Here is a 21903-nt window from a genome sequence, read left to right as displayed (position 1 = left end):
AAATTTAATTAATTAAATAAATAAATAATTAATAAATACGGGTAGTGGGAGCCTTTATGGAATTAAATATTGATTGATATGATGTGGAAAAGTATTAGCTCAATTGGTTGAGGGTACTTGATTATGTGAGAGAACTTGGGTTCAAGTCTTATGTATGCCATTTATGCGTTATTTAATTATTACTATTTTTAATAATATGCTTGATCATGTTGAGTGATAATATAATCTTAGAATTTTATGATTTATCATGAAACATGAATTGGTTGGGTGGTTGTGCATTGATTTGACATTGGCATGGTTATAAGTTTGAATCTCAATGGCTCCAAACTAAACTTTCTCAAGCGAAGTTTTATCAGGATTTTTATATTTTATGATTTTAAATAAATTGTAATCGTTTATATTATTTAACTTTTGATAATTATAATAGAGTTTATAATTATGGATTTTTTTTAGATTATTGTTGATGTAATAAAAGTTTTAATTTTCCTGCGTTTTTGGAAAAAGTATTTCATTAAATGAAGTTGATTATTTACTTCTTTATTTTTTTTTAAATCCGTAATATCCGGTCAAGATGTTACAATCAAGGTTGGAGCGTGTGCTCTCCACATGGTTACATCATTAAGAAAGTGTATTTGAAGTTTGTAATTCATATTGTAGACCTTGTAGCATTAATTTGATGTGTTTGGTCTTAGGTGTGTTTTTTAATTTGTTGAATGGTTTTTCAATAGGTTAAAATGTCTCTTTTAATTTGTTCAATGGTTTTTCAACAGGTTAAAAGGTTGGTTGCAGTAGTCTTAAACTGCAACAAATTCAATCAGTTGATTTATTTTTTAATCGACTGATTTCACGTAAGTCAATTGAAATCAACCTGTTGAATTTCGTAACAGTTTGACTATAAGAGCTGTGATTTTCGAAAGAGAGTTATTATGATCATTTTTTAGCGCGAAATTGTTCCAGAAACGTGTGGAAACTCTCTTTCGTGATCATTCAGACTGTATTTGTTGAAGATTGATCTTGGATAAATTCTTGGAGCTTTTGGCTTGGTTTGAAGCTTGGATAAGGTGATTTGTGGTAGGTTGGGTTGTGCTACCACTCAGATTTGATCTTTCTCAAACTTTGTGTGTGTGCCTGCTAGTTTTCCAGGTCTACAAGAAGGTTCTTGTTGTGTTGGTGTGACTCTTGTGTGATTCAAGAGTCTTTTGTGTGGTTTTTGCATATTTTGAAAGTGTAAGGGTGGATACTTTGCAAAGTCAAGCTCAAGTTGCCTTGATAAACTAGATGTAGCTCAAGTATGAGTGAACCAATATAAAAATATTATGATCTCATCTCTTCTCTAACCTTTCTCTCTTGCATATTCATTTAAAGTTTAAAGAACTTATGTTTTGATAATCTTTTTCATGTTCTTGCATGTTTTCATAGCATTTGCAGCATTAAGCATGTTTGCATAATCATTTAGAACCTATCTTGATCATTCGTTTGCATTGTTCCTGGTTTAAAACTCAAATCTGCATTTCTGCATTTTTTCCAGTTTTTCAGTCGACTGTTTTTTTGTTTAATCGGTTGATTATACCAGAACATAATCTGTTGAGTAAAATCAATCGATTAACTCTGTTTTTGACCGATTGAAAGTATACAGTCCAATAGCTTTTGCATCCTAACTTGGTGATCTAATTGATTCAATTAAAGGTGGTTTTTAGCTTTCAAAGATAGCCTAAATTTTTAACTAGCCAATTCACCCCCCCCCCCCTTTTGGCATTTCAACCATTTCAAAACTAATAAATAAAACATCACATAAATATAATATAATAGAGCAAAAGACAGGAAAGTATACTAGAAATAACCATTATAGTCATCCAAAATATACTAGAATTAACAAAAGTATTGTGGGCATAAAACAACCCAAGAGAAACACCACTAAAGACATAAAAAGTTGTGCAAAAGATTGCTCATTAGAGCATAAAAGACATAAATAATTCTTCAAAAGATGCTCAAAAGAGCAAGATTCAACATGCCTAATCTAAACGGTAGCATCTCCACCATCCTAACGATCATTAAGGGCTCCCTCGTCTGCTCACAACAAAATTTATGATCATTACAAAAAAAAGAAAACACCACAAAAAAACAAAGCACAGAAAGGAGAAGGGTAATAGACTCGTCTAATTTATATTGATAAATTAATAGACTTTTCTAATTTGGGTACAGACAGACTTGTCTAATTTATATTGATAAAGCCATCTTATTAATGTATGTTATTGGTAGACTTGTTTATGTTAAATTTTTTTATGTATCAAACGTGTTTCATGCTAGCATTTGAGTTATTTGTAATGTTTGACTCGTTCTCGCTTTAATGTCAGTTGGGAAATGCAAAAAAAATATTATATAATTGAGTTAAAAAGATTGTATCCATTTATATTTAAAGTTTGGAATCAAAATGTATAAAAAATTCAGACAAAAATGAATTTCAATAAAATTCAGGAACTAAAAACATATTTAATCTTAAAATATTTAGAATAAGATAAAATAATTTCTACTCTTAAACATTTGTTTGATGTACGTTGATTATGTCCCTGCAAAGTAAAACATCACTAAAATACAGCAAGAACAAGTGGATAAGTTAATCGATTTCAATATTTTCATTTTTATTAAGAATTTTCAACCCATTTTTTTCTTCTATGTTTATGCTCGATGTCATTATATACTATGATTTCAATTAGATTGATATTTTAAACTTCTCATCGCATGAAAATTTGCTAGAAAGAATTAAGAAAAGAAACATAAGCATGAGATCAAACTAAATCCATGTAAATAATGAAATGAAACTTCATAAAAAATTAAACTTCCTAAACAAACCCATGTAAATTAGTATGAGAAGATGAAACCAATTATAAAAAATAAAGTAACTTATAAATTAACTAATGACGGTTACAATTATTTGCTTTTCTGCAGAGACATCGGGTTATAACTTACAATTATTTGATTTTCTTTTATTTAAGTTATCAGCGAAAATATTTGTAGATAAATTATTTATAAAATATGGAGGTAAGTTATCTACGAAAATTTTTGTGAAAAAGTTTTCAATAAATATTTTTATAAATAATTATGAACACTTCGAATTCATAAATAATAATCGTAAGTAAATTATTTACAACTTATTTTCATAAATAAAATTAGCTATTAACATGATACTTATAAAATTTATTCGTAAATAATTCATAAATAAATTCAAATTATCTAAAAAAATATATTTATTACCTAATAAGTGCTCGTGTAGATAATAAAGATATTTATCGTAGTAGATAAACTAATATATTAACTATATCTTTCTCTTTTCACTAAAATCAAAGTAACCGATTAATGAATGATTACCTTTAAAAATAAAAAACTCTATACAAATAGAATTATGTACACTTGAAAAAACAAATCAATATATTCGTCTTGACTGTTTCTCAAAGCTATCACAGCAGCCCACTGCAATACTGTATGAGTCAATTTTCTTTTCAAATTACTAAGATTTTATTTATTTTTATTTCATAAATCAATTTTATTATGCCTAAGAATTATTTACGGTTCTAAATACACACTAACTAATGTGTCGTGTTTAGAATGTATTAGGTCATATTCACATCCACATTGTCTACGACATAAATCTTATAAAGTTTTTCTCCTTCTTTTCATAAACCAACCACAATTCGTAATGATGCAGTGATTGATGGGTCGATTTCCAGTACTTCTCGTATAAAAAGATGAATCATTTGCTCTCATCTTTTAAGTTACATGTTTTCATGATCCTTTTTTCTGGATAAAAGGAATTTATCATTCTCCTCGTTTCATTAAAATATTAACAATTTTATAGCACGATCCTTATTTTTTATTATTTTACCATTTCACAAATCAGTCCTCTTCCCCTTTCTTAAGCAACAATTTTCTATAAAAGTGACAAACCACATTGAAGCAAAGCAAATATAATGTTAAATATTACATATCGAGTGGCAAAAATTATAAATAAAAAATAAAAATTATTGTCACTTCTCAAAAATTATATTAGATGACATTTATATCTCCTTTAATTTTAAAATATATATTCTTCTTCTTCTTTATTCCTTTTGTAAAACAATAGCCATTCCTGGGTATTTTTAAAATGAATATTCATTTTCTTCATGATTTTAAAGTATAACTTCTTTATGTTTTTAATAATTGCCACTTCCTATTTTATTTGCCAATATAATAATTTTTTTATATTTTCATATTGTTTTTAAATGTAAATTAATATGGCATTTTTAAATAAAAAAATAAGCGTCATTTGTTAAAAATATATAAAAAGGAGTATTAATCATTAAAAACATAATTGAGATAAACTTGTACTTAAAAATTAGAAAATAAATTAAGATTATTTTACCAAATGCTAATTTTAAAACTAAAGAAAAAGTAAGTACATCTAGTATAATTTTAGAAAAAAATAAGTGATCTTTTAACTTAAATAGTTAGACCTATTGCTAATGAAAAATCATATCATAAGATACCAAAATTACAATTTTGGTTACACACTTATCTTTTGGGATATATATATATATTTCTATGTTTGGAGTTTGAAAGTAAAATTTGATTAGGAATTTCCTTTTGAAAATGGACCCCATAGTTTAATTGGTTTGGAGGAGTTGATAAATTATGCTCTATATAAGAGGGATATGGTGGAAATACAATTCATAATCTCCATCTTTCTCTGTTCATTTGTTTCTTCTACTACTTCCTTCTTCATTCATCATCATGACACTTGCTGGTAAAATCACCTCTGAAATTGGGGTTCATGCAACTGCTGCAAAGTGGTTCAACCTCTTTTCAACGCAACTCCACCATGTTCAAAACCTTAGTGATAGAGTCCATGGAACCAAGCTGCATCGTGGTGAAGACTGGCACCACACCGACTCCATCAAACACTGGACTTATACCATAGGTAACGAAATTTCTAATAATCTTGTTAAGAACTCTCCACTGAAAAAATACTAACTACTAATATTTATACCATAGTGTAAGTTGATTTCTTTATCTGTTGCATAATTGTGATATCGGTTTTTGATTTTGAGAAAGAACAGAGGGTAAGGTGACAACATGTCTGGAGAGTATTGAATGTGTTGATGAAGCAAACAAAAGAATCACGTACAAGCTTTTCGATGGAGATCTTGATCCCCAGTTCAAGCTCTTCAAGTTCGTATTTCAAACAATTCATAAGAACAGTGGTGGTGCTATTATCATATGGACCGTTGAATATGAGAGGGTTAGTGAGGAAGTTGATCCTCCTTATGGCTACGTCGAATACCTGCACACATTCACTAGACACATTGATGCTCATCTTCGCATCGCATAGCTCCAAAAAGTTAAGCACAAAATTAAAATAATAATAAGAAGAAGAAGAAACAATGGCCTTAGCCTTGTTAAGTGCTTATATGTATAACAATATATATCTGTGTGGAGTTTGACAAAGGATGGTTATGTAGACCCTTCCTTTGTGTGGAATAAACTTGGATATGCATGTGGGTCATGTGAACCTGATTATTGTATGTTCAAGTGTTCAATATAATCCATATTTATTATTCGTGCAAAAATATATATTCTTTTGTCACTTTTTTTTTTTTATAATGTTCATCGTTAAGAGTTGGACTTTAAGCATAAATTTCAATTCTATAGTGAACTTGTAAATTAGTCATTAAATTAGTTTCTAATTAATTATTTAGAAACCAATCTAGAAACCAATTTCTTTGGTAAGCAAAATTTAGGTAGATAATGTTACTGACCAATTCATAATAGAAACATTCTTTAACCTATTCCTACCAGGTTTTCTTGTAGTTTAAATTAGCTCATCATCTTCTCTGGTATTATAATCTTCTGATCAAGCATATTAGTCCATTTAGAAGTTATTGTCAATTTCTTTTTAAAATGAGTTTCCTTAGACATCAAAAAATTAGAAATTGCATAAGAACTATTATGAGTTGAATATAATTATTGTAAACCCTACAAACTATTGACAATGAGAGTAACATCCACAAAAAAAGACATACTACCCAAGGAACCAGATTCTATTAGAACACCACCATCTAGATTCTTAACAATAGAATATTTATTCACAACATAATATTATCATGCTTAACCAGCACTGACTCAGACTATGACCGAGCAATAAGTTGTACCACACCATGTTGCATCATACAAAATTGAACCACAAGCTCAACCGTAGGCTCTATCATAGATTGTACCACGACATGTTTCTACCTTTTACATTAGTAAATATATCATGTTGAAATATATTTAAATATGTATTATATTAAAAAATATTTAGTGCTTGAGGAAAATATAATAACATTTTTAATTTTATAATTAAATTTTGAATAGAATCAACCTGAAAATCTATTTATAGGTTAAGAAAGTCGATATGTATATAAAGATGTAAATAGTAGATTTTGTAAAATTACAAAAGATATAGCATCTAAAAAAACACAAAGGATAAGCCATACAAAAATACGTAAAGTATATATTCATTAAAAATACATACTTAAATATATATTTCCAAAAATATTTAATGAAAATGTAAATTTTAGTAAAAATATCACCATAAAATTTATACAAAATTAATTTTTTATCAACTTAAAGAGAGACAATATTGCTACGTTTTTACAAAAATTAAAACTAAATTGAATCTTAAAAATAAATGTAGGGACTAAATTAAGACTCTACCCATGTGGCAGTACCAGATTACCTTGCTACTGTCACGATACACTGACCTTGTCATGTAACATAAATGTGAAGTAACACATGTAAAAAAAATTAAATTAATATATATATATATATATTAAACTTTTGAAATCAACAACTAAATACAATATTTATACAGAATCCTTCGTACATGTGTTCAATGTAATTATTTATTAGGTAATATCAATTTAAATATTACACAGTAAGATATAAGATATGAGGAATATTCAATGATAAAAAATATCTATATTATAACTTAATATAAATATGGTTTATTGTTGATAGTTTTTTAAAATAAAACTATTATTATTATTTTTTTAAATGATAGTATTTTACAAAATAAAATTAAAATATATTTTTTAAATTTAATTTTATTAAATGATTATGTAACATCTCATTTAATAACATAACTACTAAATAAAATATTAGATATTCTAATAACACAAAACAGATAGTTAAGGAGTATAAAATACTTATACAGTTATCCAAAAGAAATAACTATAAATATATTATAAACAACACATCAAAATAAAGTGGATATATGCAACTTGAATTCTAGGACTACTAAGCCCTCATACTCTCATCCATCACTCTGGTCTCCACACCTATAGGCTCCTCTGCTTTCACCATTCGGTGATCATTGCAAAAGAAAGCAACCAAGAAAACAAACACAACAACCAAGAGAAGGGTAAGCTAAAATTTTTAAAACATTTTCATATCCAATTATATCACACATAAACATTATACTCATATAATATAAATCACACCACTATATCAAATTATACAAATCAATTGACTCAAGACTGATTATCTGGATGATGCACTTGATATAGAATTCTAAGAAAGTATGCACCTATGATGGTTTCTAAACTTTGGAAAGTCTAGACCAAAGGGGTTATCAGCCAACCATACATAAGACTAATCCTATAATGTCTTAGGCCCAATACGTTCCAAGACTAGGATCTCATGTCACTCTCACCACATAATTCATTCTATTCTATATGAGTGTGAACGATTATTAGAGTTCAGAATACCTTCCTAACTAGACATCTATTATATCAAGGCATACACTAAAACACCATCATACTAGAATTTCCCTTGAAATTCATTTGCTTAGCCACTTTCCATGCTCACAAACATATCACTAGTTCAAATATCAATAACATTTATCTCCATATTAAACAACATTTTCCAAAATAAATTAGCAAGTCTTTCTTAAGTTTGATCAACTCGCCCAACAAGCACATCTTTTCGTTGCACGAAGACTACACTTTCGACTAGCGACGAGATTGCTCGCTCAACAAATTTACCACTGGGACTCTAGGAAAAGTAATCCCCCTTAATTCGCCCAACAAGTTATGCTTGCCTAACGACTCCCAAATGAGGGAGCCCCTAACGCATAACTCACCCAAGGAGTCTGCATAATTCTGTAGAACAAAATTCTGCAGAACAAAATTTTTGCATAATTGTGCAAATTCCAATTCTGTAGAATTATGCGTTTCTAAGTCCAGATAATTAACTTAAGGATTTTACACTTTCCCAAGTCACACCAGAGTTCCATTTACATAAAACACCATCATGAAGGAATCTAAGCACATTATCAATTACACATATTCAATCAAACAGTCAACATTAGAATCAACACCAATTTGCTACATAGTTTCATGTTAAAAATCAAATTTCATCATCAAATCTAAGAAAGTCAAACCAATTCAATATTCATACAAGACAAACAAAGTCTAATTAGCTTCCTTTACTTGAGTAAAGTTGGATTGGCTCTAAAAACACCACAACCTTCCCTAAGCTCCAAGGTACTCTATCTACACACAGATACACCACAAAATGATCAAATCATATCCTCAAGATCCTTGATCAATAGAGAATCAAACAGAAGACAATAGAGTCATATGCAATCTCAAAGAGATACACATGCAAGATGATAAAAACACACCAAATGATGAGCTGAAATTTAATTTACTCAATTTGAGAAATCGATCGGATGAATTTGAAGATCTCAATGCGAGGATCACACAAGCAGTCTCTAGTTTTCAAACAGATGATTACAAAGTCAAGAAACTTGAAGAGATGAAAGAACTCTAAAAAAGAGGTTTTTAGATAGATAAGATGTTTTTAAATAATGAGATTTTTTATGAAATTTCTATTTATAATTATGGTTATATTATTAAAATAATAGATCTCATTATTTAAAATTATCACTCTTAAGATATTATTTTTTAATTCTCAAAGACTAAGTAATGAAATATCATAAAAGAAAAAAGTAGTATAGAAAAAATAATTAATTTATTTAAATTGTATTATTTTCTGAAATAAACGTAAAATATATTAAATAACCAAATAATTAAATATTATATTAAATGATCAAGTAATTATAAAAAAATTAATTTTAAATATAAATCATGGATAAAAACAAAAATTATCTCTTTTTAGACACGTGACAACAAAAAATAAATAAATAAAAAGTTTCAAATGACAAAAAACTGAGAATTTAAATATTTGTCAACAAAATAAACATGGATAAAAATGTATTTTTTGGATAATAGATTAAATAATTAAAAATTATATTAAATGATTGAATAATTATACTAAAAAGAGTTAATAATTTAAATATAAATTATGATTTAAGCGTAAATTATTTATCTAGAAATATGTGACAACAAAAAGTGAAAAAGAAAAAATTCAAATTAAAAAAACTGACAATTTAGATACTTGTTAATAAAATAAATATTAATAGAAAGTGACTTTCTTAGTATTTTCTTCAATTATGTTATTAATATCTTCTTTTCTCATATTATAATACATAATTATATCATTACAACATTTTGTAGTTTAGACCACACTAAATTAGATAACGACTAAATAAATATGGCCTAAACATATAATAAACAACATTTTTATAAATGTTGTATAAATATCATGAAAGCCCATGATTATACAACTGTTGCTTTAAACTATGTGGACAAAACCATTAAAAATGTGGTCTAAAAATATAAGTGAGGTCTAAAATCAATCTGAAAAATTGTTGTCTATTGTAAGGATTTTAAGCAACGGTTTCAAAAACATTGTCGTACTAAAAATCGTTGTCTATTACCTATCACCACACTCACCTATACTACATCTAAAAAATGTGGTCTAATCTTTAGACCATGGTTTTTATAATTTAAATCATAATTTTATGTTGTTGTCTAAAGTGATTTTTATTGTAGTGTATTATGTTCATGGATTCTGGTTAAATATTTACAAATAGTTTTTAGTGGAAAGAATGTTTAATAAAAATGAAGACATCCATTACTTCATATGTATTTTGTAGTATGATTAAGTTTGCAATGAAAATTATAATCATTTTTTTTTTATTTACGAGTTTGTTCAACAATTTTAATAAAAAGGTTTTATTAACGTCGATTTCTTAGAATTAACTTTTAATATAAATTATTAGAGAATTTATATCAACAAGAAATAAGATTATCACCTTATAATTTAATGAGATGGGATTATATTTTAATTCCTCTATCTTAATAAAGAAAATAGTGAAAAAAGGTCATTTTAGTTTAAAAGAGTTATATATTAAATTGTTTGAGCAGTAGATTTAATTCTAACTCAATTTTATAAAATCTTATAATTTATAAGAGAATAAAATAAATATTAAATAATTAAAATTAAATAAAATCCTATTTATATGAATTGACACTAAATGTGTCTCTATTAATAAAGATTATTAAAAGTGTGATTTACTATTTAGTCGGTGCTCAAGTGCTAACTATTTTTTCTTACAGAACAAAAACTTGAGAAAAAATTATGTACAATGATCTTTAGAAAATGTTAGAAAAACACTTTTTAAAACAAAACTCCTATCATTAAATTAAATGCATTAAAAACTACAAATTTGGTGAACTCTCTTAAATACTCTGTCAAATTGATCTTTCAAACAATCTTCAAACGAGATCTTTAATTCCTGCAAGAATCACAACCAAATATCCAGTAACAAATATTGATCATGTGATGCCCTCTTTAAGAAGATCCAAACACTGCAAGGCCTAGCAAATTTATTACTTCCATTATCATCTTCAACAATAAGGTCCTTAGAAAAACCAACACTGCATCAAAAGCTTGATGGAGGAAGATTTGACCAAGAAAAATAAAAGCATCTAAAAGGTTTACTATAACATAATATTGGATTTTTCAAGAATGTAAAAGTTACAATTCTATGAATGTTTAATATGAGAAATACACTATTGCTTTGGCCATTTGGTTACAAAAATATGCTTGCAATAAGTTCATAGATTAGTTGTTATGTACATCTTCTTGGAATATTTGTAAGGAATAATTAAAAATAAACACAATGAAAAATCAAATACTTAACTTCAGATGAATCACTCTTTAGTAAAGATTTTGAAGCAATTCCACCATACATGTAGTGCCTGTGAAAATCACTGTTTATTCACTAATGGTGTACAGTTTAGACCTTGAGTTTGAGACAGTATAGACCTTCAGTTAATCCTCAGAAAAAATTTTAGTAGAAAAATCTGTAAACAAGTAAAATCATAGTAAAATTAAAGTGACATTTATGTGATTATTAATAAAAGTAAAAAAGGAAAAAACTGAATCATCTTCTCATCAAACAAGTCCATATTACTTGAAGTAATGGAAATACTGATAAGTTTCACCATGACATGTGAAAGAATTGTTGAACTCTTAAGCTTCACTAACTCATCCCTGGAGGCACACGTTATTAGAGGAGTTCAAACATAAACAATTCTAAACTTGAAGATGCATAACTTCTGCAGTATTATATGCAACCTGTGTCAAGACATTCATGTAAATGAAAAAACTTGTATTCATTTCCAGAAGTGTTTTTGGTATCATTATCAAATCAAAACTGAAGTTTCACCTCAGCAATCTGCATAATAAACATTTGCATTGAATGAAATTTCAATTTGATTGAAGAACAATACAAAAAGAACTTAAGGAAACTAATTCTAATCCTGTGCAAACGAGGAATTGCAAAGTTCTTTTCTCTAGTGTGATAATGTAAAAACTTGGTAAATATTCAAAAGATATTGATCCAAACAACTTTGTACTGTTCAAAATATCTATCAACTTAGAAAGTGCAAGCACTAGAGCTTTACATTATATAGAGTAAAGGTGTACTATATATACAATATAAACATAACTCCAAAACTCACTCTATATACAAGGAGAATTCGCTTCACAACTCAGAAATATTTTGGCTACTAGTGCCCTTACACTACTTAGTCTTCCTTAAGCTTATAGACATTGTCAATGTAATCTTCTGTCTCCCACAGGAAAGATCCAAAGGCAACAGCTTCCAAGACTAGTCTCTTCAAGCTAGAAAATGAAGTCAAAATAACATCATCATTCTCAAACGAACCTGATTCATTGTTGTTAAAGAGTGCACAACTATAACTACCAACCAAATTCACAGCCTCCTTAGATCTCAATCTGGCACATCTCTGCAATGATCCAGGATGAAAGCTCATAACATAACATTTTAAGTCCTCAACCTCCTCTTCTGGCCTGATTAACCCTTGCCCTAAGGATGGCATGTTACTCAAGTGGCCAAAGATGGCATCTTTTAATCCATAAGAACACATAAGGGAAGTCCTATGACCAAGGTGAATATCATGGTCAGCCAAAGATAGATTTCGTTCTAGGTGGTACCTCAATGAAACTGACTTCAAAAAGTAACCATATAATATGGAGGCAACATAAACTCGGGCAAGTAAGAATTGTCTAACTTGGGTTGTTGCCCAACACTCAGTTACACTAGATTTTGCTTTCAAGCCAGTTACAGTAGTTATGTGTTCCCTTATCATATCCAAAACTTCCAAGCTATGAATAGACTCTAGTTCCCAGTCCTTAGAAGGCAATATCTCTAGCCTGCCATTGTAAAGGCAACTAGAAAGTTTTGGTACCAAAGGGACCCTGATCTCAGAAAACTTGTAAAAAATCAGCAAGTACATAACATCTTCTACAGCAATTTGACATTGATTCTCTTTTAGTTGTGCAATCCTCCTGACATTCAGAAAAGGTTCAAGTCAACATCTTTTCAATGGATATCTACAAGTTTGTTATGCAGCTACTGAGGAATTTAAGACGAAGGTTTAACTGTTCTGTTTATTTCATTCCAACGCATGACTTGATGCCAGGCAATACCTGGATTCATTTAATCATGCAGATACTGCTTCATATCTGAAAAGACCATCAATATTTAACTCCAATTAAAACAATGTAAAAAATATTACAGGGCAATTCAGGTCAAAGTGGTGAAAGGAAATGGCCGTCAGCAAAAGTTCAAGCATCTAAAATCTCATAAAAGCTAGTACATTGTATTTGAAGGTTTCCGAGGGAGCCAAAAGTTGTCAGCTATCCTCTGCTCCCATTAAGAAGTGAGAAGCTTTATTGTCAACAGATAAGAAGATTTTAAATCTCCAACTTAAAATCATGTAACCATTGATTTGTCAGCCTCTAAATCTCTATGTGTAACAGGAAAAAGGCCACTACTTTTTGGAACAAATAGTTCTCCACAAAATGTTAGGGAGTGCAAAACAATCAAGAAGGATCCGAGAAAGTTTGGTTTAGCTATAGACCAGGAATGATGACCAAACCGTGCAAGTTGTGGTATGATACAATCCATAGTTTTCACCTCTCCAAACGATCATGAATCCAGATCTTACTGACCTTACATTCCTTAGGCTTTGCCTTACTCCTACTTGATCAAAATAAACTTGATACGAAAGCTTGTTCACTCTACAATGAAGTTCAAATTTAGTACTTTTCTTGATTCATCAACTATCATTATATCATTTGTAAAATGAATGCAATGACACAATGGCTCTATTTTTGGATGTTCCGTTTAAGAATGTCCAGAGCCAAGGCATTAAGGTATGAACCAAAAACTAGTCCTTGATGCTAAACTATTCTCGGATTATAAGATTGACAAACAGAATGCTGGTCACAATTTGGGGATTTGAAGACAATCATAAGAAAATAAAAGAAAGTCAGAAAGGAAATGTCCAATTGTGCTACCAACAGAACATCAAACAAATGGTGGATGCAGCACAATTTCTAATAGAGTGAAATCTCTGAAGTTTTTAATATTTTATATTAATACATAAGAAAATAAGGCGGGAAAACATGCATGGCAGATATCAATATATAGTTGGCAAGCTCTTCTAATATGTTTACAAGCGCTTAGAAAATTTTAACCAAAATAACCTGTTGACAACCCACGTAAAATGTGACAGTTCTATAATACAAATGTTCTATGGTTCCATAAAAGCTTGTTTTCCAAAATACATACATCATTTGGTGGAAGGAGGATAAATACTAAGTTACAAGAAGACAATCACATGTTCATTGAACTATTTGCTGTACCTTTCACGTCCTATATAAGCTGCAAAAACACAATCTCTGATTCAGTAAAACTAGATAATACTATTATACTCATCCCTGAATTGATAATGACTACGGAGTTAAGACAGCTATAAAACATTGTGATTGTATTTTGCGTACAGTCTCCTGTGTTACCTTGCAAAGAAAAGAAAAAGAAAAAACCCGAAACAGGCCTCTCTATGAACCCCGTGTAGAGACCATTGTATGCCAAACTTAGGTTACCTGAAATGACAATTCCTATTATTGTTCCTCAGCCTCTACCAGGACCCAGAAGCTATTCACTGCTTTAGGAATCATTAGAATCATAAAAACAGTGAATTTTGTCTGAATTTTCCGGTAAACATAAATTCTTGATCCGTATTAGACCCATCCCATTGATTATGTCTCTGGCCAAGCATTCCCTGGTGAGTACCATTTACCATTCTAGCTCAGTAGCAGCAAGACACTATGTCTAAGCTTTTTACTTTCCCGTAGAACAAAGTTCAGTAGTTCTCGATGATAATAATTACATTCTTTATCTTGGACTGGTTCAAATGCTCAGCTACAAAGGTAAAATCTGTAAGCTAGAACTTTGTTACGAAACTGCACTACAAGCTAAGCCCTATATGATTAGAGATTTGGAGTGTCATGCTAGCATCTTCAAGAACATCACTTGGTCATGAAATTTTTTAACAGGATAAGGTCTTCATTTTTGAAGGCTTCTTTAGCATTCTTTGTATGAATGTTTTAAGATTTTCCATCTGAGATAAGCTGCCTTCCTGATTCTTTCTTTTCCAACCAATCTTTCCTGTTTTCTCTGTTGCTTAAAACATCTTTTATGGATCAGTTATAGTTTCCCTTACACTCCAAAAAAGGTGTTTTATCTACAAAAGTAAAACATGTAAACCACAAAAGAAATCAAATGAAGCTAATTAAGGTTCACAGTATGGTTAGTTCACTGCATGTCTAGAAAATTGAGTTCAAAGTTCTTTCCCTTTAAGATAAAATCAAGAAATTTACCCAAAAAACAAGATAAACCCCCCCTAATTAATCAGGAAAACACAATTTGTTTACCGCACTTACGCATCCACATACATCTATTAACAAAACCCCAGATGCAAGGTTCGTAACTTTACACATTGAATGACCAAAATTTCCTCATTGAAGTCACACATATCATAAAGTAACATGTGAAGATTGTAAAGAGTGGTCCAGAACAACAATTATGGACGCAAAACAAAGGTTTTTGCAGTTTCCGCCACATCAGCCACATTTATCACCAATTTCCCCCAATATCAAGTATCTCATCAAGTTTTCTGGGTCTCCGCCACATCAGCCACTTTTATCAGCACTTTCTCGCAATATCAAGGATGAAACCGCCGCAACCACAATTTAAAACCTCAGCACAGATCAGATTTTCATGTAAACTCATGACAGAATAGAATCCTTAAATACAATTTGACTAATAACATGCCAAAATCCCCAACAAGCCACATGAAATTCAAACTTCATAAATCACACCAAAACAACTTCCAAAAGGAAAAAATAAAATAAAGGGTATAAAAAACCTTATAATCCACCAACCAACCTGTGCAGCAAGGCCTCATCAGTGACAGAACCAAGCACCATGCGAGCATGTGCCGCATCACGATCCTCAGCCAAGAGCTTGAGCTCTTCCCCAACAGCAACATGGAACATCTGAGGGTGGTTCTGAAGCACGCCACTGAGGAACTTCCCCACCATGGAACGGGGCTCCAAAGGAGAGTTCAGGCTGCTAAACTCACATGGGGTGGCTCCAGCACTTGCTCTGATGAAGGGTCTACGCCTGTGGTGTGACAAACAAGAGGAAGAAACAGGAAAAGCACCACCACCGCCACCAAAATCAGGCCTTGTGAAGAATCTGAAGTGGGGTTTATGAGATGATGATGGTAGAGTGAGGAGTGTGTGATGGTGGTGGTGGATGAGACAGTTTTCCATCAAACAAACAACAGAGAAGTTGAATTGATGAATGAAGCAACAAGATTAGAGAGAATTTGTGTGTGTGTGAGAGAGAGAAAAAGAGAAAGAGAGTGGTTGGTGTCACTGTGATGTGTTGTTGTGTTAAACAAAGTTGGTTTGGTTATGTATTGTTTGAGTACTGCAATAACAGGTTGAGATAAGATTCTTCAATTCACAAGTGAAGAGAAGTAAACTAAAATATCTTGGGTATCTTTTTTCTTTTTCTTTTTCCTTTTCTGATAAAATATCTTAGGTATTTTTTTCTTTTTTTGTTAAAATGCCAATTTGGATTTTGTTTTTTCAACTTATGAGGTAATTTTAATTTAACTCTTCAATAGAAAAAAAAGAAGGATCATGACTCATCATGCATAAAAGTTTCAATAATAAGAAGTCAAATTGATACACTTAATGACTGATACTCAAATTAATTTTATTATTTAATAATGAATTTTTTAAATTAATGATTTGACATTAAATCATATTATAATATTTAAAAGATGAAATTGTGTAGTATTGGAGAAAGTTAAGTAGCAACTATATCTATTGATTGTATTAAAATATCTTGGTTTATGCAACGGATAGGGTTTCTGAGACTTTTGCGGTAAGGAAGGGTCAGAATTTGTTGTTGATAAGTGATAAGTGCGTTTTCTAGTGGACAGTTGTTTTGTCATGGGTGTGGTCCCAAACAAGGCACTGATCATTGCTTGTAAAATAATACAACTACTACTACTTATTTATTCATTGTGTAAATGGAAATTTAATAAATATATAATTTAATTTTGGTCCTTTTGGTTTTGTTTTTTGCCATAAAAAAGTTATTGTCAGATTCTTTTTTCCTTTTCAAATGGATTTTCCCTTCCTAATCAAATGTTAGAAAATTAGGACATAAAATCTAAATAATACATGCATCTCTTACTTCTTATTCTACGACCTTAAATATAGAATCAAATAGGAGGACAAAAGTATTTTCTTTTCCTTCGCATACAAAATGGAATGGTATATTGTTTATTTTTTTATATATATGGAAAAGGACACTCTATGTGTATGTCAATTTTGGAATAAAAAAATAGAAAAATCACTGTAATTTACTAAAAATTTTAAAAAATTTATTTATTGTATATAAAAAATTATAAAGAAAACAACATTACATAAAATAAAATAATATAATGCCACACTGATTCTAAAAAAAAATTACACCGCAACCAATAAGCAATGTATAATACCCCATTTAAATAAATACTTTAATTAAAAGACATGTCACACATATAATATAAGAGACGAAGATCCGGAATATAGCGTCACTCCACATAATTATCCAAAATACTCGAAAGGGAAAAAGACACACCAAGTTGCCAATACAGAAATAAGTTCAAGAATTTAACAGCAGATGATAATGTGCTAAAGGACAAAATAGTACATGGGTCATAGCCCTAGGAAAAAGCTCAAATAAAAAGAAGTCCAGTCCAGGTAGACTATACGGCGGAATCATCCCTTCCTTGTTGACCTCGAGTACCTCTCGCATCTGCTCACATCAATAAATTGATGATCATCGCAAAAGGAGAAGAACCACATACAAAACAACCAAACAAGCAAAAGGGTAAGCTAGAGTATAAAACAGTTTATCATACAATTACATGCTATATCACAGTCTAGGCAGTATATGTCAACCAAATATGTTATGACCTTTCAGAAAATACACTACGACTCAGACACGACTCATCCGGATACGTATAATTTAGTCGGATTTAGCGGATGCTTGCACTTGTGGTGGATTTATCTACTCACCCCCGAGCTAAGTATTACAATGTCTCAATCCCCCCCACACAAGGTTAGCCCTTAATAAGTTTCAGGCCTCCTGCTACTCTCACCACAAGAGTCAATTCGCTCTATGTGAGACTAACTGACTCCTTAGAGCGTCAGGATGCAACCTTACCTTGAATCTTACTAAATTATATAGATGAGGCACCACCATGAACTCCCACTAACAGGGGTCATGGAATTACGTCTCGACCAACTGAGGCACCACCCTGAAATCTCACCTAGAGATTTCAAGGAATTACGTCCTAACCACATACAATTCATGTCTAACCATCCAACATGTACTAGCCATGCATATGATCCTCATGCCAACATTTATAACCAGCCTCCAATAAATTTCCATTCCAAAACCATGCCATAATTCACCATCTTTAGCCCATGAATCATTCCATACACACATCATACTCAAATCATGTTAAACTCATAAGCCATAAACCATAATTCATCATATTCACCCAAGGTCACTCAATTCATAATTTAAAAGGCATAATCAGTCCAAACATATGATCAATATCCAAAAACAAAGAAACCAAAGAGCAAACATACCCATCGCCCAGCCCCTCGCTCAGGCAGAAGGGCCTCGCTTAGGCGAGAGGTTTCCCTCACTCAGGCGAGCTCCCTTCGCCTAGGCGAGGGCTCGAATCAGGAACAGTGGCACTGTCGCGCCCTCTCGCTTAGGCGAGACCTCCTCGTCTGAGCGAGATGAGCTCTCGCTTAAAACAGGAGCTCGTCGCCTGAGCGACAGCTCGCACAAGCAGCCTGGGCGAGTTACTGCTAATCTCGCCTAAGCGAGACACACTCGTTTGGGCGAGAAAACCAGAACCCGCCACTGTTCACGCAGGCACCTGCATCCCATCGGACCAAACCATGTTTTTAACAACTCCCAAACAATTTTAATGGCAACCAAACATCAAACTCACGATTTAAAACCAAAGCAGGTCGGAAAACGCAATAAAACAGTAAACCCTAACTTCCCCTTACCTGGAAAGGGCTAGAAGAAGAGTTCGACTCCAACAGGGGAACACAATAGCTCCAGGGACAGATTAACGAGCTGGAAGAGAATAGTGAAGCGAGTTTTAACATAAGCCTATGACAAAACCTCTAACTATAAATATGAACATACGAACAGAAAAGCGAGGTATGAGTTGTAGAATACTTACACGAAGCTAGAAGACAAAACTGAGCTCACTGGATCGAGATTAGGATTAAACCCTAGCAGAGCTCTGTGAGGAGAAATGAAGAGGAGTAAGGGCACTGATCTTTGCAAATGAATTCAGAATGGAAGGGTTAGGTTGCTTTAGGGCCTTGGACACCCTATGGGCCAGCCCTTAGGCCCATTAGATGTTTGGGGCAGCTCTTAAACATTGGGGCTGAAAAAGAGGGCCTTGCACAATGCCCTTATGAAAGGGACAAAGTGTACCAATAGTGTTTACCGCATTTGTTAATTTTTATATATTTTTACTATAAATATTTTTAAATTTTTAATTAGTTAGACATAAAATTTATGATAAATTTCAAACTTTATTATAATATAGGTATAATTATTCGCAGTTGCCCTGGAGATTCCAATATTCCATTTTCTTCCAACTCTGTTTTTAATATTAGTAAGTTTAATATCAGGATTATCTCTTATGTTTTTTTCTAATCTCTGACTTAACCATTTAGATGTTATCATCCTGATATTGAACTCCCTATTGCAGGTATGTTCATTTATAATTCGTCTTAGCTGCCAAGTACTTTGAGCAGCCTTATATGCACAATAAGCATACCACTTACATGTTCCTTTTGCTACAAGACACTTCACACAGATCTTTCGTTTGTCATTTCTAAAGATTTTTAATTTCCTTCCATTGTGCACACCATAAGTTCTTATTGCTTCCACAAACTCCTCTTTTTCTGTGAAGTATGTCCCCACCTCCCATTTGTAGCCTTCCATACTTTTGGGCATTGAAAATATACCAAAGTTTCCATAACTATCTTTGTCATCTCCAGAACAGTCACTGTACTCAACACTATTCAAACTTTCAGATGCCCAGTCAATGTCAGATAAGCCCCTATCAGCTGCATGATTATTTTGACCACTAACTCCACCACTAACTCCACCACTAACTCCACCAAAATTGACTGAACCACGACCATCACCGTCCCAAGAATCATCTTGATCTTCATAAGTATGGATACTGACATCAAGTAGATCCTCTTCAACAAAACTATCCCCTATGGAATCACTACAGCTACTTACATCATCCTTATCTACATCTTCTTCACCTCCATCTTTGTCTTCTTCATTCTGAACACCTCCATCATTTTCAACTTCCACCTACCCATCAACCTCACCTCCATCTTTGTCTACTTCATTCTAAACACCTACATCATTTTCAACTTCCACCTGCCCATCAACCTCACCTTCATCTTTGTGTTCTTCATTCTGAACACCTCCATCATTTTCAACTTCCACCTGCACATCAACCTCACCTCCATGTTCCTCAATTACAATTTCTACAGGCACATCAACCTCACCTCCATGTTCCTCGATTACAATTTCTACAGGCACATCAACCTGACCTCCATCCTCTTCACTTTGAACCTGTACACCCTCATCAACCTCTCCTCCATCATCCTCATTTTGAACCTGGACACCCTCCCTCACATCACCCTCTTCCACAACAGGATGATATTCTAATAGATTCACTACCTCAGCTTCATCTACTTTATGAACCACATACAGATGTACTTGACCATTAAGAGTGGCAATATTCACCATATGACATGCCCCTCGGTCATCAGACAACAACTCCAATCTACCCTCCAAAACAGATCCTCCACCCACTGCATACCACATCTCCTTCACATTTGCATAACCCATCTCCTTCAGAATACCCAAAATCTCGAAATAGCTCCATCTATTTGGGTCACATGCCAAAGTACTTAATTGTCCAACATATTGCAGTGACCCATTGCTCTCAAACCTCCCACCATGATGAAAAACAACTTCGAAATGGTCGTCCATACCAACAATAACATATAAATACTACCCTGCGAAATACCATTTTACCCAAACAAAGCAACACAAATTACAATTCCATACCACTATAAGACCGACAAAAGCATGAAAATAGACAAAAGCGTGAAAATAGACAAAAGCATAATGGGGGACCACTGCTCGTGCCCACAAACACACTTCATGGACCACCACCGTCAACGGAATCATAAAAAAGGATAACCACCGTCAAACAAATCATAAAAAATTGAAACAGCACCGCATAAAACAATTAAATTAATCAAACCCTAAACCCTACCATTCCAAAAACAATTAATTCAATGAAAGACAAATTAAAATGATTCGCGCACCTGGAATCCGAAATACTTGCCACTTTGATGTCAATTACAGCTTCAATTTCCTCCGCAACGCTCGAAATCACCAATTCGATTTGAACCCTAACTTCACGACAATGCCTCTCACTCGAACACCAACTTCTAATTCGTTCCCAAATCGCGTCCCCTTTTAATTTTCAATTTCATTTTTCGAAACATTGTTCCACATCACACACCTGATAATGCCACGTAATATTTTTTTTCCCACTTAAGTAGTCAACATGGTCAGACGTTAAGTCATTTAACGGAGTCAACTAAAAGGGACCAAATTGATGCAAATTAACTAATTTGGGTACTAAATAGATGCGAAGTTAAAAGCGGGTACCATTTAGACACATTGGACCGAAACTGGGTACGTTGCGAATAATTATACCTATAATATACTAGTAAATTTATTTTTTTAAAATAAAATTTTTTTTTATTATAAATATAAAAAAAATTAATTTTATTATAGATATTTTTATTTATTTTGTAGGTAAATTTATAATTAGAAAATAGTTAAATTTTAAAAAAATATATATCAAATAGTTAAACTTAAAAATAAAACAATTACTTAAG

General features: G+C 31.7%; 2 protein-coding genes across 2 annotated transcripts; one reads left to right on the top strand and one right to left on the bottom strand.

Moving 5' to 3' along the window:
• The first annotated feature begins 4698 nt into the window (after positions 1-4698).
• On the top strand, positions 4699-5600 carry LOC114167604 (MLP-like protein 43). The gene is made up of 2 exons (XM_028052710.2): positions 4699-4951; positions 5091-5600. The coding sequence occupies exons 1-2, from the start codon at positions 4765-4767 to the stop codon at positions 5360-5362; spliced, it is 459 nt and encodes a 152-aa protein (XP_027908511.1). The 5' UTR covers positions 4699-4764; the 3' UTR covers positions 5363-5600.
• A 6219-nt stretch (positions 5601-11819) lies between these two features.
• On the bottom strand, positions 11820-16290 carry LOC114165987 (phosphoserine aminotransferase, putative (DUF760)). Its single transcript, XM_028050635.2, has 2 exons — positions 15743-16290; positions 11820-12795 (listed from the first exon to the last, which is right to left on the bottom strand). The coding sequence occupies exons 1-2, from the start codon at positions 16129-16131 to the stop codon at positions 12012-12014; spliced, it is 1173 nt and encodes a 390-aa protein (XP_027906436.1). The 5' UTR covers positions 16132-16290; the 3' UTR covers positions 11820-12011.
• Positions 16291-21903: the final 5613 nt, after the last annotated feature.

This window comes from Vigna unguiculata, chromosome 10, assembly GCF_037176805.1.
Source record: "Vigna unguiculata cultivar grain cowpea cultivar isolate G323 ecotype 2 chromosome 10, ASM3717680v1, whole genome shotgun sequence".
In the NCBI taxonomy this organism is placed as follows: Eukaryota; Viridiplantae; Streptophyta; class Magnoliopsida; order Fabales; family Fabaceae; genus Vigna; species Vigna unguiculata.
The sequence above is the reverse complement of the archived record's forward strand: the minus strand, read 5'-3'. Positions and strand labels throughout refer to the sequence as shown.

What these genes read in the sequence shown, in the direction of transcription:
- LOC114167604 (XM_028052710.2), top strand. Translation starts at nt 4,765, where the DNA reads ATGACACTTGCTGGTAAAATCACCTCTGAAATTGGGGTTCATGCAACT. An exon ending in ACACTGGACTTATACCATAG is followed by an intron (nt 4,952 to 5,090) that starts GTAACGAAATTT and finishes GAGAAAGAACAG; the next exon opens with AGGGTAAGGTGACAACATGT.
- LOC114165987 (XM_028050635.2), bottom strand. Translation starts at nt 16,131, where the DNA reads ATGGAAAACTGTCTCATCCACCACCACCATCACACACTCCTCACTCTA. An exon ending in GATGAGGCCTTGCTGCACAG is followed by an intron (nt 12,796 to 15,742) that starts GTTGGTTGGTGG and finishes TCTGAATGTCAG; the next exon opens with GAGGATTGCACAACTAAAAG.